The sequence below is a fragment of the Salmo trutta genome, chromosome 15, assembly GCF_901001165.1.
Source record: "Salmo trutta chromosome 15, fSalTru1.1, whole genome shotgun sequence".
Taxonomy (NCBI): Eukaryota; Metazoa; Chordata; class Actinopteri; order Salmoniformes; family Salmonidae; genus Salmo; species Salmo trutta.
Genome location: NC_042971.1, coordinates 46,469,753 through 46,495,594, shown reverse-complemented (window position 1 = coordinate 46,495,594; position 25,842 = coordinate 46,469,753). Strand labels below are relative to the sequence as shown.

Here is a 25,842-nt window from a genome sequence, read left to right as displayed (position 1 = left end):
TACAAATATACATAGACTTTCTCCCCTTGTCTTACCAGAGGCTTCTGTTCTATCCTGCCGATACAGTGTATTACCCGCCAGCTGTATGTTATTCATGTCGTCGTTCACCCACGACTCGGTGAAACATAAGATATTATGGTTTTTAATGTCCTGTTGGTAGGATATACGCGCTTTTAGTTTGTCCAATTTATTATCCAGCGACTGTACGTTGGCCAATAGTAGGGATGGCAACAGCAGATTAGCCACTCGTCGGCGGATCCTCACAAGGCACCAGATCTCCTTCCGTGATATCTTTTCCGTCTGTTTCTCCTGTGAATGACAGGGATGAGGGCCTGTTCGGGTGTCTGGAGTAAATCCCTCTCGTCCGACTCATTAAAGAGAAATTCTTCATCCAGTTCAAGGTGAGTAATCACTGTTCTGATTTCCAGAAGAGACTGTAGCAGCAGCATTATGTACAAAATAAGTGACAAACAATGCGAAAAAAACTAACAAAATAGCACTGTTGGTTATCAGCCATCTTCTCCGGCGCCAAAGTCTTATTGGGTATGTAGCTACAAGCTTGGCACACCTGTATTTGGGGAGTTTCTCCCATTCTTCTCTGCAGATCCTCTCAAGCTCTGTCAGGTTGGATGGCGAGTGTCACTGCACAGATATTTTCAGGTCTCTCCAGAGATGTTCGATCGGGTTTGATTGAGTGGCTGGGTCACTCAAGGACATTTAGAGACTTGTCCCGAAGCCATTCCTACATTGTCTTGGCTGTGTGCTTAGGGTTGTTGTCCTGTTGGAGGTGAACCTTCCTCAAACTAGACACTCTAATGTACTTGTCCTCTTGCTCAGTTGTGCACCGGAGCCTCCCACTCTTCTTTCTATTCTAGTTAGAGCCAGTTTGTGCTGTTCAGTGAAGGGAGTAGTAAACAGCATTGTACGAGAACTTCAGTTTCTTGGCAACTTCTTGCATGGAATAGACTTCATTTCTCAGAACAAGATTAGACTGATGAGTTTCAGAAGAAAGGTCTTTGTTTCTGGCTATTTTGAGCCTGTAATTGAACCAACAAACGGTGATGCTCCTAATACTTACCTAGTATAAAATATGTTGAATTTGTACCTTGGAAACAACATCAGATCTTCAACGTAATATTCTTGATAAGAAAAAAACTATAGGCTGGCAGCACCTCCTACTGGAGAGTTGATCAACTGTGCATTTGGAAAGCATTCCGACCCCTTGACTTATTCCACTTTGTTACGTTATAGCATAATTCTAAAATGGATAAGAAATATACACTACCATTCAAAAGTTTGGGGTCACTTAGAAATGTCCTTGTTATTGAAAGAAAAGCACACTTTTTGTCCATTAAAATAACATCCAATTGATCAGAAATACAGTGTAGACATTGTTAATGTTGTAAATTACTTTGTAGCTGGAAACGGCTGATTTTTATGGAATATCTACATAGGCGTACAGAGGCCCATTATCAGCAACCATCACTCCTGTGTTCCAATGGCATGTTGTGTTAGCTAATCCAAGTTTATCATTTTAAAAGGCTAATTGATCGTTAGAAAACCCTTTTGCAATTATGTTAGCACAGCTGAAAACTGTTGTTTTGATTGAAGAAGCAATACAACGGGCCTCCTTTATACAAGGTTTGTCTATGTTTAAAATTGGTTATTCTGGAACTGCAACAGAGGAGCTAATACACAACTCACCTCCTGCACAGATACTAGAGGGCTCTGCTGCCAAGATCTCGATGCATGATCTCTTCAAGATCTGAGTGAAGGGAGAAGAGCAAGAGAGAGAGAAACAGGGAGAGGGAGAAGGCGATGGTTAATGGTGAAGGAGGGAAGCAGCACTTCTGGAAACGTAAATCTGTTAGAGTTAGAGCTGTTGAGGCCTCCTGAGTGGCACAGCGGTCTAAGGCACTGCATCGCAGTGCTTGAGGCATCACTACAGACCCGGGTTCGATCCCAGGCTGTGTCACAACCGGCCGTGACCGGGAGTCCCATAGGGCGGCGCACAATTGGCCCAGCGTTGTCCGGGTTAGGGGAGAGTTTGATTTGGGGCCTTTACTTGGCTCATCGCGCTCTAGTGACTCCTTGTGGTGGGCTGGGTGCTTGCAGGCTGACCTCAGTTGTCAGTTGAACAGTGGCTTCCGGGTTATGCGGGGTGGGTGTTAAGGAGCGCGGTTTGGCGGATCATGTTTCGGAGGACGCATGACTCGACCTTCACCTCTCCCGAGCTCGTAGGGGAGTTGCAGCGATGAGACAAGATCGTAATTGGATATGACAAAGAAAATTAAATTAAAAGACAAACACAAAAAGAGTTAGAGCTGTTGAAAGTATGTAAACCTTAGACCATGGTATACTTTCAACAGTGTTGAAAACATACCTTACAATAGTGAACAGGTGTTTGCATCATTCTACCAACCCCAACAACATTGCCCTTACTGAATCAATGACTCCTTGCAGTGCCTCAAAGCCATCATTCACAGGGAAGACATGGTCCTTACTGTCGGCTATTGTCCAAAGCTAGGGAGTGAGGAGAATTCTAATTCAATAACAGTGTAATAACAATAATAATCCCCTGCTCACAACAGAAACATGTGAACGTGGCTCACCTGGGTTTCGTTGAAGTCTTTTACTCCCACGCAGTAGACTGAGGCGCCCAGTTGACGCGATCGGCTGGCCTAGTTTTCAAAAGGGTCACACAAATAGACATGAAAGTTATTTCATAACTCTATATTGTCCAAAGTAGAGAGAACTTCATGTCTGGTGTTCGATATATAGAAAACCAATACAACACAGTGTATAAAGGTGTCTCCATAAAGGATGAGCATTGATTCTATGAAGCCTCTATGGAAGGCATGCACGACAGATTTGGGGGTTTTCTCCAGCCATCTCAGGTTGTGCAGGTATTTAGTCTTGAGTCATGACTGACACATGGAGACAAAGATATCCAAGTTTTCTCCAAAGCAGAGTTTGCTGTCTATAATGATGCAGGCATTTTTGTAGCAGTCCACTCAATCGATTGCTTTGGTTAAATCTTGTGCTTTCATGGCCATAACCAGTCTGAGATTTAGTGAGGTCCCCGGACAGGGTGAATTTTAAGAAAGATGGAGTTCATTTACTGAATTTATATACAGTTTAAAAACTATACAATGCTATTTGGAGAACAGCAAAAATGCCTCCAGCCATTATCACCTTGGCTGCTGTACAGTGAGGAAAAAAAGTATTTGATCCCCTGCTGATTTTGTACGTTTGCCCACTGACAAAGAAATGATCAGTCTATAATTTTAATGGTAGGTTTATTTGAACAGTGAGAGACAGAATAACAACAAAACAATCCAGAAACGCATGTCAAAAATGTTATAAATTGATTTGCATTTTAATGAGGGAAATAAAAGTATTTGACCCCTCTGCAAAACATTTTTATTTATTTCACCTTTATTTAACCAGGTAGGCTAGTTGAGAACAAGCTCTCAATTGCAACTGTGACCTGGCCAAGATAAAGCATAGCAGTTAGACACATACAACACAGAGTTACACATGGAATGAACAAAACATAGTCAATAATACAGTAGAAAAAAAGAAAACAAAAAGTATATATACAGTGAGTGCAAATTAGGTAAAATAAGGGAATTAAGGCAATAAATAGGCCATGGTGGCAAAGTAATTACAATATGGCAATTAAACACTGGAATGGTAGATGTGCAAAAGATGGATGTGCAAGTAGAGATACTTGGGTGCAAAAGGAGCAGAATAAATAAATACAGTAAGTGGGTTTGGCGACGAGTATGAAGTGAGGGCCAGCCAACGAGAGCGTATAGGTCGCAATGGTGGGTAGTGTATGGGGCTTTGGTAACAAAATGGATGGCACTGTGATAGACTAAATCCAGTTTGTTGAGTAGAGTGTTGGAGGCTATTTTATAGATGACATCGCCGAAGTCGAGGATATGTTTGGCAGCATTAGTGAAGGATGCTTTGTTGTGAAATAGGAAGCCGATTCTAGATTTAATTTTGGATTGGAGATGCTTAATATGAGTCTGGAAGGAGAGTTTACAGTCTAGCCAGACACCCAGGTATTTGTAGTTATCCACGTATTCTAAGTCAGAGCCGTCCAGAGTAGTGATGCTGGATGGGCGGGCAATGATCGGTTGAACAGCATGCATTTAGTTTTATTTGCGTTTTAAGAGCAGTTGGAGGCCACGGAAGGAGAGTTGTATGGCATTGAAGCTCGTCTGGAGGTTAGTTAACACAGTGTCCAAAGAAGGGCCAGAAGTATACAGAATGGTGTCGTCTGCGTAGAGGTGGATCAGAGAATCACCAGCAGCAAGAACAACATCATTGATGTATACAGAGAAGAGAGTCGGCCCAAGAATTGAACCCTGTGGCATCCCCATAGAGACTGCCAGAGGTCCGGACAATAGGCCCTCCGATTTGACACACTGAACTCTATCAGAGAAGTAGTTGGTGAACCAGGCAATCATTTGAGAAACCAAGGCTGTTGAGTCTGCCAATAAGAATGTGGTGATTGACAGAGTCGAAAGCCTTGGCCAGGTCGATGAATACAGCTGCACAGTAATGTCTCTTATCGATGGCGGTTATGATATCGTTAAGGACCTTGAGCGTGGCTGAGGTGCACCCATGACCGGCTCTGAAACCAGATTGCATAGCGGAGAAGGTACGGTGTGATTCAAAATGGTCGGTAATCTGTTTGTTAACTTGGCTTTCGAAGACCTTAGAGATGCAGGGTAGGATAGATATAGGTCTGTAGCAGTTTGGGTCTAGAGTGTCTCCCCCTTTGAAGAGGGGGATGACCGCGGCAGCTTTCCAATCTTTGGGAATCTCAGACGATACGAAAGAGAGGTTGAACAGGCTAGTAATAGGGGTTGCAACAATTTCGGCAGATAATTTTAGAAAGAGAGGGTCCAGATTGTCTAGCCCGGCTGATTTGTAGGGGTCCAGATTTTGCAGCTCTTTCAGAACATCAGCTATCTGGATATGGGTGAAGGAGAAATGGTGGGGGCTTGGGCGGGTTGCTGTGGAGGGTGCCGGGCAGTTGACCAGGGTAGGGGTGGCCAGGTGGAAAGCATAGCCAGCCGTAGAGAAATGCTTATTGAAATTCTCAATAATAGTGGATTTATCGGTTGTAACAGTGTTTCCTAGCCTCAGAGCAGTGGGTAGCTGGGAGGAGGTGCTCTTATTCTCCATGGACTTTACTGTGTCCCAGAACTTTTTAACATTTACATTACATTTTAGTCATTTAGTGGATGCTCTTATTCAAAGCAACTTACAGTAGTGAATGCATACATTTCATGCATTTTTTTTTCTACTGGCCCCCCGTGGGAATCGAACCCACAACCCTGGCGTTGCACACACACCATGCTGGCATTGCAAACACCATGCTCTACCAACTGAGCTACAGTTTTGAGTTTGTACTGCAGGATGCAAATTTCTGTTTAAAAAAGCTAGCCTTAGCTTTCCTAACTGCCTGTGTATATTGGTTCCTAACTTCCCTGAAAAGTTGCATATCACGGGGGCTATTCGATGCTAATGCAGAACGCCACAGGATGTTTTTGTGCTGGTCAAGGGCAGACAGGTCTGGAGTGAACCAAGGGCTATATCTGTTCCTGGTTCTACATTTTTTGAATGGGGCATGCTTTTTTAAGATGGTGAGGAAGGCACTTTTAAAGAACAACCAGGCATCCTCTACTGTCGGGATGAGGTCGATGTCCTTCCAGGATACCCCGGCCAGGTCGATTAGAAAGGCCTGCTCGCAGAAGTGTTTTAGGGAGCGTTTGACAGTGATGAGGGGTGGTCGTTTGATCACAGACCCATTACGAATGCAGGCAATGAGGCAGTGATCACTGAAATCTTGGTTGAAAACAGCAGAGGTGTATTTGGAGGGCGAGTTAGTTAGGATGATATCTATGAGGGTGCCCGTGTTTACGGATTTGGGGTTATATCTGGTAGGTTCATTGATAAGTTGTGTGAGGTTGAGGGCATCAAGCTTAGATTGTAGGATGGCCGGGGTGTTAAGCATGTCCCAGTTTAGGTCACCTAGGAGCACGAGCCCAGAAGATAGATGGGGGGCAATCAAATCACATATGGTGTCGAGGGCACAGCTGGGGGCAGAGGGTGGTCTATAGCAAGCGGCAACGGTGAGAGACTTGTTTCTGGAAAGGTTAATTTTTAGAAGTAGGAGCTCGAATTGTTTGGGTACAGACCTGGATAGTAAGACAACCTGCAGAGTTCTATCTTTGCAGTAGATTCCAACACCGCCCCCTTTGGCAGTTCTCTCTTGTCGGAAAATGTTATAGTTAGGGATGGAAATTTCAAGGTTTTTGGTGGTCTTCCTAAGCCAGTATTCACGGCTAGGACATCTGGATTGGTGGAGTGTGCTAGGGCAGTGAATAAAACAAACTTAGGGAGGAGGCTTCTAAATGTTAACATGCATGAAACCAAGGCTTTTACGGTTGCAGAAGTCAACAAATGAGAGATCCTGGGGGACGGGAGTGGAGCTAGACACTGCAGGGCCTGGATTAGCCTCTACATCACCAGAGGAACAGAGGAGGAGTAGGATAAGGATACGGCTAAAGGTTAACAGAACGTCTAGCACGTTCAGAACAGAGAGTAAAAGGAGCAGATTTCTGGGCACAGTAGAATATATTCAAGGCATAATGTACAGAAAAAGGTATAGTAGGATGTGAATACAGTGGGGGTAAACCTGTGCATATAGTGATAATGAAAGAGATATTGTCTCTAGAAATAGCATTTAAACCAGGTGATGTCACTGCGTGTGTGGGAGGTGGAACTAAATTGTTAGCCGAGGCATTTTGAGCAGTGCTAGAGGCTCTACAGTGAAATAAAACAATAGTTACAAACCAAAACAGCAATGGACAAGGCATGGTGACGTTAGGGAGAGGCATGCGTAGCCGGGTGATCATAAGAGTCCAGTGCGTGGCGTCAGGCAGCTAGCGGCGGGCTAGCAGGCTAACAGAAAGGCCTTAGAGGTGCGACGCGACGGAGGAAAGACATGACTTAATACTTGGTGGCAAAACCCTTGTTGGAAATCAGAGGTCAGACGTTTCTTGTAGTTGGCCACCAGATTTGCACACATCTCAGGAGGGATTTTTTCCCACTCCTCTTTGCAGATCTTCTCCAAGTCATTATGGTTTCGAGGCTGACATTTGGCAACTCGAACCTTCAGCTCCCTCCACAGATTTTCTATGGGATTAAGGTCTGGAGACTGGCTAGGCCACTCTAGGACCTTAATGTGTTTCTTCTTGAGCCACTCCTTTGTTGCCTTGGCCGTGTGTTTTGTGTCATTGTCATGCTGGAATACCCATCCACGACCCATTTTCAATGCCCTGGCTTAGGGAAGGAGGTTCTCACCCAAGATGACGGTACATGGCCCGTCCATCGTCCCTTTGATGCGGTGAAGTTGCCCTGTCCCCTTAGCAGAAAAACACCCCAAAGCATAATGTTTCCACCTCCGTGTTTGACGGTGGCGATGGTGTTCTTGGGGTCATAGGCAGCATTCCTCCTCCTCCAAACACGGCGAGTTGAGTTGATGCCAAAGAGCTCCATTTCGGTCTCATCTGACCACAACACTTACACCCAGTTGTCCTCTGAATCATTTAGATGTTCATTGGCAAACTTCAGACGGGCATGTATATGTGCTTTCTTGAGCAGGGGGACCTTGCGGACGCTGCAGGATTTCAGTCCTTCACGGCGTAGTGTGCTACCAATTGTTTTCTTGGTGACTATGGTCCCAGCTGCCTTGAGATCATTGACAAGATCCTTCCGTGTAGTTCTGGGCTGATTCCTCACTGTTCTCATGATCATTGCAACTCCACGAGGTGAGATCTTGCATGGAGCCCCAGGCCGAGGAAGATTGACAGTTCTTCCGTTTGCAAATAATCGCACCAACTGTTGTCACCTTCTCACCAAGCTGCTTGGCGATGGTCTTGCAGCCCATTCCAGCCTTGTGTAGGTCTACAATCTTGTCCCTGACATCCTTGGAGAGTTCTTTGGTCTTGGCCATGGTGGAGAGTTTGGAATCTGATTGATTGCTTCTGTGGACAGGTGTCTTTTATACAGGTAACAAACTGAGATTAGGAGCACTCCCTTTAAGAGTGTGCTCCTAATCTCAGCTCGTTACCTGTATAAAAGACACCTGGGAGCCAGAAATCTTTCTGATTGAGAGGGGGTCAAATACTTATTTCCCTCATTAAAATGCAAATCAATTTATAACATTTTTTACATGCGTTTTTCAGGATTTTTTGGTTGTTATTCTGTCTCTCACTGTTCAAATAAACCTACCATTAAAATTATAGGCTGATTATTTCTTTGTCAGTGGGCAAACGTACAAAATCAGCAGGGGATCAAATACTTTTCTCTCACCTTAGTCGATCTACAAACACATAGCCTATTAGCTATACAATTAGCCGCTACACATTATCTCAGCACCAGGATTAAAAACTATAATGTAATGAGTACAGAGGGATCTGTTAGCAGAAAAAGTATTTTATTAACAAAAAGTAAACAAATTAGTTTACATAGCTGGTAGCTGGCCAGATAGCTGGCTAGACTAACTAGACAAATTTACCAATGTATTTTATTTACTGACATGGGCTAATTGTCAGTAACAAGGTTTCCATCCAACCTTTTTATGCGTGTAAAGTACATGTCGGATAAAAAAAACGGCATTACAGGCCTGATGGAAACACTACATTTTTTTGTAAACTTTTCAAATGTCGACAAAACAAAATACCCTAGACGAGGTGGGATCTTTCTGTGTCGGTAAGATTTATTATGCAAAAAATGTTGGTGGAAAAGCTTTTATGCGCAAATGTTGATATAATAGCCATTATATGGAAATAAACTTGGAGTCATGCGATGACATGTTGTGTGGTCTTCCCACTACGACTCATTGTGAAAGCATACAGTTTATTAGGTTACAGATTAAATAAATGATGATGTGGTGAAAATGCAAGGTATGAGCTTGATGCTCCTTTCCAATAAATATTGAGGGTCTTATTCTGGTGATATGATAATCAATACTTGGCTGACATTTGACAAATAAAAATAATCTCGCTCTTTTGTCCATAATAATAATAATAATCTCATCATGTAGACTAGAATTGTGCTTTTGCCAACAGTGTACAGATTGTGCTGTTGGCTAGAGTGCATGTGCCAATACCAGAGTGTGCACACTTACTATATAACACTACATTTTTTGTGAATAAAATATCAGTAGAGTTGAAAATGCGATGGAAACACCATTTAACTTGTTTTTTTGTTTTTTTTATTCGGTGCATGGGAATTTAATGGCAAAAGGTATTTTATGCTCACTACGTCATCATGCACAGCGTTTTATCTGAAACAAGTCAATTTGATGGAAATGCCTCTGGTGAAAAATGCTCAGATTGTTTTTATGCCAATTGAATGGAAACCTAGCTAGTGAGTGACGTATGACAAGACGAAAACTGCTGATGCACAACTATGTTTCGAAATTGCACCTTGTATATTCTACTACTCTAACTCTCAACAGTAAGTGGAGACCCCGACGGAGTTCCTAAAAAGAAAAAGGGTTTTGTTTGTTGAAATTCGAAAAACCTCGGTGTCCTCATATGTAGTTACAGTGCTTTGGGTGTTCTTCCACAGCCCATGATGACTTCTTGGGTCTTAGTGAGTTTAAGTAAACTTCTCAAGTCTAGGATGTTCTGCACAAATTTAGCATCAGCCAATGTATAGACTGATGGAAACATCCAGTTATTGAAAGGCTTGAGTTTAGGCTCTTTTCCATTTCACTAGCTGTTCCAGCTCATTCCAAAATCATGGGCATTAATATGGAGTTGGTCCCTCCTTTGCTGCTGTAACAGCCTCCACTCTTTTGGGAAGGCTTTCCACTACATGTTGGAACATTGCTGCAGGGACTTGCTGCAGGGACTTGCTTCCATTCAGTCACAAGAGTATTAGCGAGGTCGGGCACGGATGTTGGGCAATTAGGCCTGGCTTGCAGTCGACGTTCCAATTCATCTTAAAGGTGTTCGATGGGGTTGAGGTCAGGGCTCTGTGCAGGCCAGTCAAGTTCTTCCACACCGATCTCGACAAACCATTTCTGTATGGACCTCGCTTTGTGCACAGGAGCATTGTTATGCTGAAACAGGAAAGGGCCTTCCCCAAACTGTTGCCACGAAGTTGGAAAGCACAGAATTGTCTGGAATGTAATTGTATGCTGTTGCGTTAAGATTTCCCTTCACTGGACCTAAGGGGCCTATCCCGAACAATGAAAACGGCCCCAGTCCATTATTCCTCCTCCATCAAACTTTACAGTTAGCACTACTGTATGCATTGGGCAGGTAGCATTCTCCTGGCATCCGCCAAACCCAGATTCGTCCGTCGGACTGCCGGATGGGGAAGCGTTGTTCATCACTCCAGAGAACATGTTTCCACTGCTCCAGAGTCCAATGGCGGCAAGCTTTACACCACTCCAGCCGATGCTTGGCATTGCGCATGGTGATCTTAGGCTTATGTGCGGCTGCTCGGCCATGGAAACCCATTTCATGAAGCTCCCGACGAACAGGTTTTGTAAAAACGTTGCTTCCAGAGGCAGTTTGGAACTCTGTCGTGAGTGTTGCAACCGAGGACAAACTATTTTTACGTGCTATGCGCTTCAGCACTCGGCGGTCCCGTTCTGTGAGCTTGTGTGGCCTACCACTTCGCAGCTGAGCCGTTGTTGATCTTAAACGTTTCCACTTCACAATAACAGCACTTACAGTTGACCGGGGCAGCTCTAGCAGGGCAGAAATTTTATTAACAGACTTGTTGGAAAGGTGGAATCCTTTGACAGTGCCACGTTGAAAGTCACTGAGCTCTTCAGTAAGGCCATTCTACTGCCTATTTGTGTCTATGGAGATTTCATGGCTGTGTGCTCGATTTAATACACCTGTCAGTAATGAGTGTGGCTGAAATGGCCAAATCCACTAATTTGAAGGGGTGTCCACATACTTTTGTATATATAGTGTATTATCAGAAACAGCTGTCACGTCCTGACCAGCAGATGGAGCTAGTGTTTTAGTTTTGGGGTCAGGACGTGGCAGGTTTGTGTTTGTATATGTTGGTTGGATGATTGGGACTTCCAATTGAAGGCAGGTGTGTATAGTTGCCTTTGATTGGAAGTCCTATATAGGTGTGTGTGTTTGTCTTTGGGGTTGTGGGGAATTGTTGTGAGAACTGCTTTGTTTGGTTGAGCCTGCCACACCATCACATTGTGAGTACCGTCCATTGTTTTGTTTTCTCAAGTGGATACCTTACATGTTTTTTGCAGTAATAAATATGAGTATCCACACTTCCGCTGCGCCTTGGTCCTTCTATCTACCATACGACATCTTCAACGACAAGTATGACATTTTCGGTGACAGAATTCCCCACCAACACAGGACCAAGCAGCGGAAGAAGGCTGGCAAGGACTGGGAGACCGAGAGGCACCCCAAAGAATTTTTTAGGGGGGGGCACAAGGGCTGTGTGACGGAGCTGCCCGCCAGTCAACAGTCGTCAGAGCTGCCCGCCAGTCAACAGTCGTCAGAGCTGCCCGCCAGTCAACAGTCACCAGAGCTGCCCGCCAGTCAACAGTCGTCAGAGCTGCCCGCCAGTCAAGAGTCGTCAGAGCTGCCCGCCAGTCAACAGTCGTCAGAGCTGCCCGCCAGTCAACAGTCGTCAGAGCTGCCCGCCAGTCAACAGTCGCCAGAGAGGTCAGACTGCGCTGAACTGCCGGAGTGGCCAGACTGCGCTGAACTGCCGGAGTGGCCAGACTGCGCTGAACTGCCGGAGTGGCCAGACTGCGCTGAACTGCCGGAGTGGCCAGACTGCCCTGAACTGCCGGAGTGGCCAGACTGCCCTGAACTGCCGGAGTGGCCAGACTGCCCTGAACTGCCGGAGTGGCCAGACTGCCCTGAACTGCCGGAGTGGCCAGACTGCCCTGAACTGCCGGAGTGGCCAGACTGCCCTGAACTGCCGGAGTGGCCAGACTGCCCTGAACTGCCGGAGTGGCCAGACTGCCCTGAACTGCCGGAGTGGCCAGACTGCCCTGAACTGCCGGAGTGGCCAGACTGCCCTGAACTGCCGGAGTGGCCAGACTGCCCTGAACTGTCCCGAGTTGCCAGACTGCCCTGAACTGTCCCGAGTTGCCAGACTGCCCAGACTGTCCCGAGTTGCCAGACTGCCCAGACTGTCCCGAGTTGCCAGACTGCCCATACTGTTCCGAGTTGCCAGACTGCCCATACTGTCCCGAGTTGCCAGACTGCCCAGACTGTCCCGAGTTGCCAGACTGCCCCGAGTTGCCAGACTGCCCCGACTGCCCCGAACTGCCAAAGTGGCCCGACTGCCTGGAACGGCCAGAACCGGAGCCACCTCCAGGATAGGTGGGTTGGGGAGGGAGGGTGTAGCACAGTGCCGTCGGTGACGGCAGCCACCCTCCCTTCCCTCCCTTATGGTTTAGGGGTTATTGTTTGTTGGTTTTTGTTGGGGTATTGGGGATTTTCTTGTGTTTTTCTTTTTAGGTGCATTCCGGGGACTGCACCTTGAGGGGGGGGGTACTGTCACGTCCTGACCAGCAGATGGAGCTAGTGTTTTAGTTTTGGGGTCAGGACGTGGCAGGTTTGTGTTTGTATATGTTGGTTGGATGATTGGGACTTCCAATTGAAGGCAGGTGTGTATAGTTGCCTTTGATTGGAAGTCCTATATAGGTGTGTGTGTTTGTCTTTGGGGTTGTGGGGAATTGTTGTGAGCACTGCTTTGTTTGGTTGAGCCTGCCACACCGTCACATTGTGAGTACCGTCCATTGTTTTGTTTATTGTTTTGTTTTCTCAAGTGGATACCTTACATGTTTTTTGCAGTAATAAATATGAGTATCCACACTTCCGCTGCGCCTTGGTCCTTCTATCTACCATACGACATCTTCAACGACAAGTATGACATTTTCGGTGACAACAGCATTTCTAATAATGATAATTGCAGATTATGACAGGCAGCAGAGTACTGAGAACCCGCTCTTCCAGGACTGGAATATCCTGTGGAATGTGGTTAGCTATTTGCACTCTCTTCACTCTGTGAGTGTAGAGATACAGTAGATATTGCCAATAGTCCAAAACCAATATATCTCACCTCTCTCTCTGCCAGATCAAACTGATTCTCCCTCAGTTCGCCATCTGTCAAGGCAATGATGACACTGGCCGTACGGAAACCTGATGGACCAGGACAAATGACTTACAAGACAATAGAGCAGAACAAAATACATCTCCTCAGAACACAGACTGTACTGTCTATCTGTCTCTGAAGGTGAAGATAATAATTGGATAATTCATTCTATTACCTCTGATAGCATAAACTGGGTTCAATGGGTTTTATTTGTACTGTTTTGTGTCTGCTTATGACATAAAGAGAGCCAGAGTTCTACCCAAATGATTTATTCCAAGTGCAAAAAAACAAGAATGATCTACTTACTGTCACCAGCATAGTAGATTTGTTCACTGGCCTGGAGGAGTAGATAGAAGAAGCAGAATGTTTAGAAGGATACTTTATTGATCAATATGAGACAGCAATTTGTCTTCTGCTTTTACCCATAGATAGATAAGGTTATTTGAACATAAAAATATATTTTTGTAATTTTTGCAGAAGGATGTCTAGCTGTTCCCCAGTTACCTTCAGCTACTGGTCTCCAATCCATTACTCACCCTTTGGAACCCTTTGTGCATAAAAGTGTCTCCCCCAGGATGCACCATGCGGAGCTCTTCCAGGCCTGCCCGAATCTGCTCCCTGCTCACACACAACCACAATATACCATTGGTACCGTCAGTGTATCATGTGGGCAGTACCCCTGTAATAGAAAGATTGACACACAGTACCCTCCACAAAACAATTGACCAATGAGTAAAATGGGCAGATCATTAAAAGTGTTGTATTATGAGGGGTTTATGTCTTGCCTGTCTTCTGTTAGTTTCATCAGGATCCGTCCCTCTGTAGAAAATACAATGAAGGACATCCGCAGCTGAGGGCTAGAGAGAAAGAGATACAGGAAATACTTGAGTAAATAAGGGACACAACGTATATTGAAAGCAGGTGCTTCCACACAGTTGTGGTTCCTGAGTTAAGTAATGAACATCCCATCATGCTTAGGGTCATGTATAATAATGCTGGGCAGGCCATTATTTTGGATACAATGGCTATGCCCCCATCCACAGGGCACGAGGGGTCACTGACTGGTTTGATGAGCTTGAAAATGATGTTAACCATATGCCATGGCCGTCTCAGTCACCAGATCACAACCCAATTGAAAGCTTATGGGAGATTCTGGAATGGCGCCTAAGACAGCGTTTTCCACCACCGTCAACAAAACACCAAATGGAGTTTCTCCAATAGAGTTCCAGACACTTGTAGAATCTATGTCAAGGTGCAATGAAGCTGTTCTGGCTTGTTAAGCCCTATTAAGACACTTTATGTTGGGCTTTCCTTTATTTTGCCAGTTACATGTAGATGGGAGGGTATTTCCACAGTTGACAGACATAATCTCTCTTTATGTATGTTTCTGTCTTGTCCAAATACTTTGTGCAAAAACATGTCTGTTTATATCCTTACTGGAATTGATACATCCTTACTGGTCAGTATACATTAATTTAGCTCTCTGGGACTTGTAGTGGTATCTGGGTAACAATCCAGGCAATACTGTACCTTATGAATTTATGAGCCAGGTGATCAACAAAGTAATAGATCTCATTCCAGTGGTGCTGCACACTCCCGGACCTAAAAGAAAGGTTAGAAGATGTCTGTTATTGTGGTGGAGCTGTTAAAAGGGCCCTTACAGATACCACGATTGACCTGTCCACAAACCAATCGCTGCTTCCATGTGTCCTCCAATCAGCTCACCCTACAGGGCGTTAGCTAATGATAATGCGTTATCCTGCTCAGATGTTACATAATGCGTTATCCTGCTCAGATGTTAAATGCATCAACCAATTTTATAAACTGGTGTAACGGTTGTTGTCGGGAATAGAGGACCAAAACGCAGCAGGAATGTGGATGCTCATCTTGTATTTATTTTTAAATAAAGAGAACACCAAAATAAAAAAACAAAGAACTCACGAACAACAAAACAGTCTTGTTAGGCTCACACAGGCAAAACAAGAAACAATCTCCCACAACACTACACCAAACAAACAATTACCCATATATAGGACTCTCAATCAGAGGCAACGAGAAAGCACCTGCCTCCAATTGAGAGTCCAACCCCCCCATTAACCTACACATAGAAATACCCCAAACCAGAAAGAACATAGACCAAAAAAACCCGGAACTAATAAATCAAACACCCTACTACATAAATCACCACCCTGAACCACATAAACAAAATACCCTCTGCCACATCCTGACCAAACTATAATAACAAATAACCCTTATACTGGTCAGGACGTGACAGTACCCCCCCCCCCCCCAAAGGTGCAGACTCCGGATGCACCTCATAAATAAAAAATAAAAAAATAATAAAAAAATCCCCCTAAACTAAAGGGAGGGAAGGGAGGGTGGCTGCCGTCACCGACGGCACTTGTGCTACACCCCCCCTCCCCAACCCACCTATACAGGAGGTGGTTCTGGCTCCAGCCTACTGTCCTCCAGAATGTAGACAGACTTGCTCAGTTTCGGGCCGTAGGCAGACTCCCATCGTTCCGGATCGTAGGCAGACCTCTTCCGTTCCACACTGTAGGCAGACTCATTTGATACACAGTTAATCATATTTAGTTCCGGGTCGCAGGCCGACCCCCTCGGTCCCGGGTCGCAGGCCGACCCCCTCGGTCCCGGGTCGCAGGCAGGCTCCCTCGGTCCCGGGTCGCAGGCAGTCTCCCTCGGTCCCGGGTCGCAGGCAGGCTCCCTCGGTTCCGGATACTCTGGACTGCACACTGGTGCCGGATACTCTGGACTGCACACTGGTGCCGGATACTCTGGACTGCACACTGGTGCCGAACTCTCGAGGCTGGGCTGACGCACTGGAAGCCTGATGCGTGGTACTGGAGGTATCAGCCTGGGAACACGCACCTCAGGGCTAGTGCGGGGAGCGGGAACAGGCCGAGTCGGACTGGGTTGACGCACTGGAAGCCTGATGCGTGGTGCTGGTACTGGAGGTATCAGCCTGGGAACACGCACCTCAGAGCTAGTGCGGGGAGCGGGAACAGGACGAGTCGGACAAGGCTGACGCACTGGACCGTAGAGGCGTACTGGCGGTCTCGAGCGCAGAACTGGCATCGCTCTTACTGGCTGGATGCCCACTTCCCCCTGGCAAATGCGGGGCGCTGGTACTGCGCGTACCGGCCTAAAAATACTTGGCCTCGCCACAGTACCCATTACCCCGAAGCACGGGACCTTTCCAGTCACTGGTTGCCTAGAAAAGGTATGGGGATTTGGCCTGGGGCTCAATCCTCGCCCAGCCAAACTACCCATGTGCCCCCCCAAAAAAAATTATTGGGTCTGCCTCTCGGGCTTAAACGCCAGTCGTGTTCCCCTGTAGCATTCCCTGTCTTCGCTCCACTTCCTCCAAGGACCTTCTCCGGCCATAATCTCCTCCCACGTCCACTTCTCACGATCGTCCCTCCGTTGCTCCTTCCTCCGCTGCTTGGTCCTTATTTGGTGGGAGATTCTGTAACGGTTGTCGTCGGGAATAGAGGACCAAAACGCAGCAGGTATGTGGATGCTCATCTTGTATTTATTTTTAAATAAAGAGAACACCAAAATAGCAAAAAACGAAGCACTCACAAACAACAAAACAGTCTTGTCACGCTCACACACGCAAAACAAGAAACAATCTCCCACAACACTACACCAAACAATTACCCATGTATAGGACTCTCAATCAGAGGCAACGAGAAAGCACCTGCCTCCAATTGAGAGTCCAACCCCCCATTAACCTACACATAGAAATACCCCAAACCAGAAAGAACATTGAAATACAAAACATAGAACATAGACCAAAAAAAACCGGAACTAATAAATCAAACACCCTACTACATAAATCACCACCCTGAACCACATAAACAAAATACCCTCTGCCACGTCCTGACCAAACTATAATAACAAATAACCCTTATACTGGTCAGGACGTGACAACTGGGTGGTTCGAGCCCTGAATGCTGATTGGTTGAAAGCCGTGGTATATCGCAGGTATAACAAAACATTTATTTGTACTGTTCTAATTACTGTATGTTGCTATCCAGTTTATAAAAGCAATAAGGCACCTCTTGGTTTTGTGGTATACTGTATGGCCAATATACCATGGCTAAGGGCTGTATCCAGGCACTCCTTGTTGCATCGTGCATAAAGTATGTACAGTGGGGGGAAAAAGTATTTGATCCCCTGCTGATTTTGTATGTTTGCCCACTGATAAAGAAAGGATCAGTCTATAATTTTAATGGTAGGTTTATTTGAACAGTGAGAGACAGAATAACAACAAAAATATCCAGAAAAACGCATGTCAAAAATGTTATAAATTGATTTGCAGTTTAATGAGGGAAATAAGTATTTGACCCCCTCTGAATCAGAAAGATTTCTGGCTCCCAGGTGTCTTTTATACAGGTAACGAGCTGAGATTAGGAGCACACTCTTAAAGGGAGTGCTCCTAACCGCAGCTTGTAACCTGTAAAAAAAGACACATGTCCACAGAAGCAATCAATCAATCAGATTCCAAACTCTCCACCATGGCCAAGACCAAAGAGCTCTCCAAGGATGTCAGGGACAAGATTGTAGACCTACACAAGGCTGGAATGGGCTACAAGACCATCACCAAGCAGCTTGGTGAGAAGGTGACAACATTTGGTGCGATTATTCACAAATGGAAGAAAAACAAAAGAACTGTCAATATCCCTCGGCCTGGGGCTCCATGCAAGATCTCACCTCGTGGGGTTGCAATGATCATGAGAACGGTGAGGAATCAGCCCAGAACTACACGGGAGGATCTTGTCAATGATCTCAAGGCAGCTGGGACCATTGTCACCAAGAAAACAATTGGTAACACACTACGCCGTGAAGGACTGAAATCCTGCAGCGCCCGCAAGGTCCCCCTGCTCAAGAATACATAAACATGCCCGTCTGAAGTTTGCCAATGAACATCTGAATGATTCAGAGGACAACTGGTGAAAGTGTTGTGGTCAGATGAGACCAAAATGAAGCTCTTTGGCATCAACTCAACTCGCCGTGTTTGGAGGAGGAGGAATGCTGCCTATGACCCCAAGAACACCATCTCCACCGTCAAACATGGAGGTGGAAACATTATGCTTTGGGGGTGTTTTTCTGCTAAGGGGACAGGCCAACTTCACCGCATCATTTGACGGGGCCATGTACTGTCAAATCCTGGGTGAGAACCTCCTTCCCTCAGCCAGGGCATTGAAAATGGGTCGTGGATGGGTATTCCAGCATGACAATGACCCAATACGCACGGCCAAGGCAACAAAGGAGTTGCTCAAGAAGAAGTACATTTAGGTCCTGGAGTGGCCTAGCCAGTCTCCAGACCTTAGTCCCATCGAAAATCTGTGGAGGGAGCTGAAGGTTCGAGTTGCCAAACGTCAGCCTCGAAACCTTAATGACTTGGAGAAGATCTGCAAAGAGGAGTGGGACAAAATCCCTCCTGAGATGTGTGCAAACCTGGTGGCCAACTACAAGAAATGTCTGAACTCTGTGAATGCCAACAAGGGTTTTTCCACCAAGTACTAAGTCATGTTTTGCAGAGGGGTCAAATACTTATTTCCCTCATTAAAATGGAAATCATTTTATAACATTTTTGACATGCGTTTTTCTGGTTTCTTTTGTTGTTATCCTGTCTCTCACTGTTCATATAAACCTACCATTAAAATTATAGACTGATAATTTCTTTGTAAGTGGGCAAACGTACAAAATCAGCACGGGATCAAATACGTTTTTCCCCCACTGTAAGTAAAAGTATGAAGAATTTAAAATTCCTTATATTAAGCAAACCAGACGGCACAATTTTCTTTTTTTTTCTTTTTTACTTACGGATAGCCAGGGTCACACTCCAACATCATTTAAAAACAAAGCATTTATGTTTAGTAAGTCTGTCAGATCAGAGGCAGTAGGGATGACCAGGGATGTTCTCTTGATAAGTGTGCGAATTGGACCATTTTCTGTCCTGCTAAGCATTCAAAATATAATGAGTACTTTTGCATGTCAGGGAATATGTATGGAGTAAAAAGTACATAATTTTCTTTACGAGTGTAGTGAAGTAAAAGTTGTCAAAAATATAAATAGTAAAGTACAGATACCCCCCAAAACTACTTAAGTAGTACTTTATAGTAGTTTACAACACTGGTAATGACATAGTTACGGATAAAACAACAGAGCCTGTCAATATTGTTTTTTCCCCCACCTTTCACTGACACAGAGGATACTGTGTACTTCCTTTACTTTTTCATTTAGACCGCAGACGTTGTAGAATAAGTATTTTTATCCTCTCTGGGGTTTTACTTTGAATGCATGCCATACACATTCCATTATGATTGACTTCTATCAGGAAATCTTTTCAGAATCACAATCAAAGGCAGTTTGAGTGAAGAGAATGGGCCAGACGCAGTGTACAGCTCCAACACATTATCTTAGCCCTTACTTCTATGTAGAACCAGCAGAAAGAGGATTTTGGCCAGTACGAAAATTTATGCACTCACCACTGTGCACTCACTAAGTTTGTGCACTAAGTTTGAAAAATTTGTGCACTCACTAAGTCACTCTGCGTAAGAGCGTTGCCTAAATGACTAAAATGTTTTAAAAAATAATAATGTGTGTGCGAGAAATAGGGAACGCGAGAGCGAGAGAAAGAGTGTGCACTAATGTAATACCTTTTTATAGAAATATGTTTTTTCTCAAGTGGGTCGTTCTTAAATTGAGGTGGCATTTGGGCATGGCATTTTGGAAGAAAATGTATTTGGGTACATATTCCCATTCTATATCAACTAATATGGCAGCTTAATGGCTTTAAATGGTCCCGCTTTAAATTACGTGCAGCTTATAAAGACTACATAAAGCCTTCATAAACACTACATAAATGTGATACAAATCATCCCTAACCATGTGTCATGCTTTATAACTGTTAGTTAAGGTCATAACCGTGTGACATAACCATCCATGTCAAATGTGACATAACCCACTATGTCAAATATGACATAAACCTGTGCTTTATAATGGGTGGCATAAGCACCACTTTTAATAAAAGCATCTGCTAAATTGTATATATTATATTTCACTAAAACATTTCTAGGATGGCCCAATCTCTTTCCCTCTTGGGTACATAGTCAATACACACATTCTAAAGTTCAGTCATGCACAGAAAAACATGTTGGTATGACCTTTTAAAATCAGTAAATTTTTTACCTACTTCAGGTTTTTCCCACAATTCCCTTTTTCTTGCTTTTGTTATTTCTTGCTTTTGATATCTACATTTTTTCAGGTTTTCCCCCATTTTGTTCAATATTTTTTTCTGTGTTCACAACAATGCATAAACCACATCAGGGGATGACTTTTGAGGTCTGGGAAAAATCTAAGAAACACTTTGTTTGGTTAGCAGGTTTTCTGTAGTGCGGCAAGCGCACGTGATGTGATTCGGCCGCAATAGAATGGGTGGAGTAAAAAGCCAGCAACACATTTATTTGACCTTGGAACATGTTTAAAACCCCAAATTGAATGCAAATGTCACTTAAATATGAACAAATATGAATCATTGTTAATATTTAGACTATTTTTCATTAATGGTTATTGACATCTTTCTGCTATTACGTGGGGGACTTTTATGTTGAAACTTTTAGAAATTCTGTGGCCCGGAAGTACATTTTTAGTATTGCTGACGAGACACTGATCATGTGATGAGTTTGCAAATCAAATGCCCCACTTGTGCTGCCATGTCTCATAGTCACATCATGAGATTTGTAAATGAAAGAGGAATATAATATAATGAATTGAATGGAGTTTCCCATATTCCCATTTAGAGTTTCTGGCGCAGCACAGAAATGCATTTATCCAGACAGTGTGACAAAGGCAGTTCCTAACAGACTTGTTAACTTTCTTTGTTGTTACTTTTAAGATTGGAATCAACATACAGTACCTCCAGGAGGAAGAGAGAGAAGAACCAACCCATTTGTCCACCAGCTCAGGGACAAGGTACACTATTCACAGTCCTGTGTAATGTTCAATGTAATTGCATTGCCAGACTTTTTGAAACTTCATGTATTTGTATTGTTTAAAAAATGTACAAATAAAAGGAAATGTATGGTTTAAACATGTCTTTAATGTTTATTTGTTTTAGCTGTAATAATAGCTGTAATAAGTGTTTACGCCTTTATGTATGTGTTATAAATGACCAAATGGGTCTAACTTTATAGTAAGTACAGCGTCATATGATATAAGGCATTTATGTATGTGTTATAAATGACCAAAGGAGTCTGACTTTAAATTAAGTAAAGCGTCATGCAATATAGTCTTTAAATCAAATCAAATTGTATCCGTCACATGCGCCGAATACAACAGGTGTAGACCTTACAGTGAAATGCTTACTTACAAGCCCTTAACCAACAATGCAGTTTTAAGAAAAATAAGTGTTAAGTAAAAATAGATAAGTAAAAAATAAAAAGAACAAATAATTAAAAAGCAGCAGTAAATAACAGTAGCAAGGCTGTATACAGGGGGTACCGGTACAGAGTCAATGTGCGGGGTATGTGTTATGAATGACCGAAGGTGTCTCACTTCAAACTAACTATTACAGGGCACTACATAATTTGTCAATAAATAGGTTAACGTTCTGCTGATTTATGAAGGTTCTGTCATGATCGACAGGTTACTGTAGTGTGTGACAGGTATTTAAATGGGTTGATGGACCTGCGAAGCTTGTGTGTGTGTGACAGAACCAAGATGATTTGGAATAGTCCAACCTGAGATATTCCTCTTCTGTTTCCATGCTGGAGAACAGGGCTTGATTACAAGCTGCTACAAGGGTGCCAACATTTTGTGGCTGATCTTTCAGCGGGGTAGTGGGTGAATGTATCAAAGACCTGACTGGGCCCAGCACAGCACGGTATGGCTAGTTTTTGTTGTGCGTTCTGAAGAACATATAACTTGGTTGCAGAAGACACTTTCAATTTCTTTTAGGTTGGGGGCTTTCATCAAGGTAAGTGTTTCTTGGTGTAACGTCATACCCAGGCTACACAGCTCATATAAGCCTGGGATATCAACCATTCAAAGTTGGACTTAGTGGGAGTGACCATAAAATTCTATAGGAGTGACATTACTGAGTAAAGTATTTGTCATTGTCACTACTTAACACAAAGTCATAATTATTGATAAATCCTTCCCATTTCCACAATTTATCTTCTTAAAATGTGATTTTAAACCTAACCCTAATTAATGAAGGCCAAGTTTGATGCGTTGGTCCACCTGACCTTCTGCGCATTTGGGCGGAAGTGTCTGGGAATGACATTAGGTGTAATGTGACTAACATGACATCACTTTAAAGCGTATGCCATCCTTCAACACAACGTCACCCTTTATAAAGCACATGTTTATATTATATTCAACATAGTGGGTTATGTCATATTTGACATTGGTGATTGTCACACAATTTGCCACATTTATAGATGATTTAACACATCTATGTAGTGCCTATGAAGGCTTTATGAAGCCTGTATAAGCGGAATGTCATTTAAAGCCAGACCCTTTCAATAATTTGTACCATTGTGATAACAGTGCACCCCCATTAGGAGCAGTAGCCTAAGACCAATGATGGTAATGGCAATGAGAAGTTGGAGGTTAATGGGATTTTCTTTCTCAACACTTCCTGTTAAACGTGGAACGAGGGAGAGCTCGGTTTGTCGTTTTGAAAGTCTATTGAAAAAGTTTAGTAGCTACCTTGTGAGTTTGGATCTCGCAATGCGGTTGGCATCAGTTGCTGGGACTGCTACTATCTGTCCAATGATCCTGCAGGGCAAAGCCGGGTCTGACGAGCTGTTTGGCGTAGCAGCTTGCCTAGCTGCTAGCTAGTTGCCTATGAAGCTAGCAGGGTTTTCTTGAGGGCTTGAACGCAGACCGTTACATGATTAGCCATTGTGGCTGGGACCGCGGATTGCCCCAGGTTTGTGGTTGTCTAGATCCCTGCTGTTTGTTGTTGTTTTCAATCTTCCCTGCAACCTGCCCAGTCTGAAACTGGAAGGAGCAGTAACCTACTTTGCTACCATGACAAAGACCAAAGACGGCAGGAGTACTGTAAGGGACAGTGGTGTCTCTCTATCACAAGTGAAATATCTTTTAATAAAAAAAATTGTTCTACAAGCAGTTGTTACAACAACAAGAAAATAGCTTCAAGTGTTTTGTCCAAATACTGGAGAAGTCAACTAATAAAATAATGGACAAACTGACCAGAGAGGTCCAGGACCTGAAGAACAGTTTACAGTTCTCCCGGGGTCAGCTCAATGAGTTTAAACAGGAGAACGGCAAGATGACAGCAAACTGTAATCATTGAGAGAGGACATCAGTTCTGTAAATGAATCCATGATAACAATGACGGAGAAATCAGATTATCTCGAGGGACAATCAAGGCAGAATAACATCGTTGTGGACAGAATTGTAGAACCTCCACATGAGACCTGGACGGAAGACAAAGTGAGGGAAATGATCATGGAGAAACTGATGATGGACCACAGGAAGATTGAGTTGGAGTGTGCCCACAGGACTACAAAATCAATCACCAGACCAGGTGACAGGCCCATGCCAATAGTGGTCAAGTTCCTGAGGTTCAAGGACAAGGTAGCGTTTCTGGAAAGAGAAAAGAACTTGAGAGGAATGTATATCTGCCTCAACGAGGACTATCCTGAAGCTGTGCGCCAGAAGAGGAAAGAACTGATCTCAGCCATGAAAGCTGCCAGAAGGTGTGGGGACATTGCTTACATCCACTATGACAGGCTCATTGTCCACCCTCCCTCCCAAAAGCCTGGAAGGGATAAGAGAGCCAAGCCTATGGGTTCGTAGTTTCAAACCCACAGCACACACACACACTTACACACACCAACTGATTAATATATATAAACTCAGCAAAAAAAGAAACGTCCTCTCACTGTCAACTGCGATTATTTTCAGCAAACTGAACATAAGATTCAACAACTGAGACATAAACTGAACAAGTTCCACAGACATGTGACTAACAGAAATGGATTAATGTGTCTCTGAACAAAGGGGGGGGGTCAAAATGAAAAGTAACAGTCCGTATCTCGCGTGGCCACCAGCTGCATTAAGTACTGCAGTGCATCTGCACCAGATTTTCCAGTTCTTGCTGTGAGAAGTTACCCCACTCTTCCACCAAGGCACCTGCAAGTTCCCGGACATTTCTGGGTTAATGGCCCTAGCCCTGACCCTCCGATCCAACAGGTCCCAGACGTGCTCGATGGGATTGAGATCCGGGCTCTTCGCTGGCCATGGCAGAACACTGACATTCCTGTCTTGCAGGAAATCACTCACAGAACGAGCAGTATGGCTGGTGGCATTGTCATGCTGGAGGGTCATGTCAGGATGAGCCTGCAGGAAGGGTACCACATGAGGGAGGAGGATGTCTTCCCTGTAACGCACAGCGTTGAGATTGCCTGCAATGACAACAAGCTCAGTCCGATGATGCTGTAACACACCGTCCCAGACCATGACGGACCCTCCACCTCCAAATCAATCCCGCTCCAGAGTACAGGCCTCAGTGTAACGCTCATTCCTTTGACGATAAAAGCGAATCCGACCATCACCCCTGGTGAGACAAAACCGCTACTCGTCAGAGAAGAGCATTTTTTGCCAGTCTTGTCTGGTCCAGCAACAGTGGGTTTGTGCCCATAGGCAACGTTGTTGCCGGTGATGTCTGGTGAGGACCTGCCTTACAACAGGCCTACAAGCCCTCAGTCCAGCCTCTCTCAACCTATTGCGGACAGTCTGAGCACTTATGGAGGGATTGTGCGTTCCTAGTGTAACTCGGGCAGTTGTTGTTGTCATCCTGTACCTGACCCGCAGGTGTGATGTTCGGATGTACCGATCCTGTGCAGGTGTTTTTACACATGGTCTGCCACTGCGAGGACGATCATCTGTCCATCCTGTCTCCCTGTAGCGCTATCTTAGGCGTCTCACAGTACGGACATTGCAATTTATTGCCCTGGCCACATCTGCAGTCCTCATGCCTCCTCGTTTACGCAGATGAGCAGGGACCCTGGGCATTTTTCTTTTGGTGTTTTTCAGAGTCAGTAGAAAGGCCTCTTTAGTGTCTTAAGTTCATAACTGTGACCTTAATTACCTACCGTCTGTAAGCTGTTAATGTTTTAACGACCATTCCACAGGTGCATGTTCATTCATTGTTTATTGTTCATTGAAGAAGCATGGGAAACAGTGTTTAAACCCTTTACAATGAAGATCTGTGAAGTTATTTGGAAGTTATTATTTCCAGCCTTATTCTAAAATGAATTAAATAAAACAAATTCCTCTACAACTTGATTGGAGTCCACTTGTTGTAAATTCAATTGATTGGACATGATTTGGAAAGGCACACACCTGTTTACATAAGGTCCCACAGTTGACAGTGCATGTCAAAGCAAAGACCAAGCCATGAGGTCAAAGGAATTTTCCATAGACAGGATTGTGTCGAGGCACAGATCTGAGGAAGGGTACCAAAGCATTTCTGCAGCATTGAAGGTCCCCAAGAACACAGTGGCAATCTTTAAATGGAAGAAGTTTGGAACCACCAAGACGCTTCCTAGAGCCGGCCTCACGGCCAAACTGAGCTATCTG

General features: G+C 44.3%; 2 protein-coding genes across 8 annotated transcripts in view; one reads left to right on the top strand and one right to left on the bottom strand.

The window, feature by feature from the left end:
* Positions 1–25,842, bottom strand: part of LOC115149162 (anthrax toxin receptor 1) — a 58,655-nt gene that overhangs the window by 25,269 nt on the left and 7,544 nt on the right. The window contains exons 2-9 of the mRNA XM_029691748.1: positions 14,728–14,799; positions 13,983–14,054; positions 13,734–13,815; positions 13,504–13,534; positions 13,165–13,244; positions 2,613–2,681; positions 2,443–2,523; positions 1,705–1,765 (exon numbers count right to left, since the gene is read on the bottom strand). Coding sequence (XP_029547608.1) covers positions 1,705–1,765; positions 2,443–2,523; positions 2,613–2,681; positions 13,165–13,244; positions 13,504–13,534; positions 13,734–13,815; positions 13,983–14,054; positions 14,728–14,799 — 548 coding nt within the window. The remainder of the gene's footprint in view (positions 1–1,704; positions 1,766–2,442; positions 2,524–2,612; positions 2,682–13,164; positions 13,245–13,503; positions 13,535–13,733; positions 13,816–13,982; positions 14,055–14,727; positions 14,800–25,842) is intronic.
* Positions 1–25,842, top strand: part of LOC115149160 (AP2-associated protein kinase 1) — a 119,195-nt gene that overhangs the window by 87,219 nt on the left and 6,134 nt on the right. For 3 of the 7 annotated variants that reach the window (XM_029691745.1, XM_029691738.1, XM_029691742.1), the window contains one exon: positions 21,125–21,201. The exons of 3 other annotated variants lie outside the window; for them this stretch is intronic. In XM_029691745.1, coding sequence (XP_029547605.1) covers positions 21,125–21,201 — 77 coding nt within the window. Of the gene's footprint in view, positions 1–21,124; positions 21,320–25,842 lie in introns of those variants that run through there. One more of the 7 variants, XM_029691743.1, reaches the window with a different exon arrangement.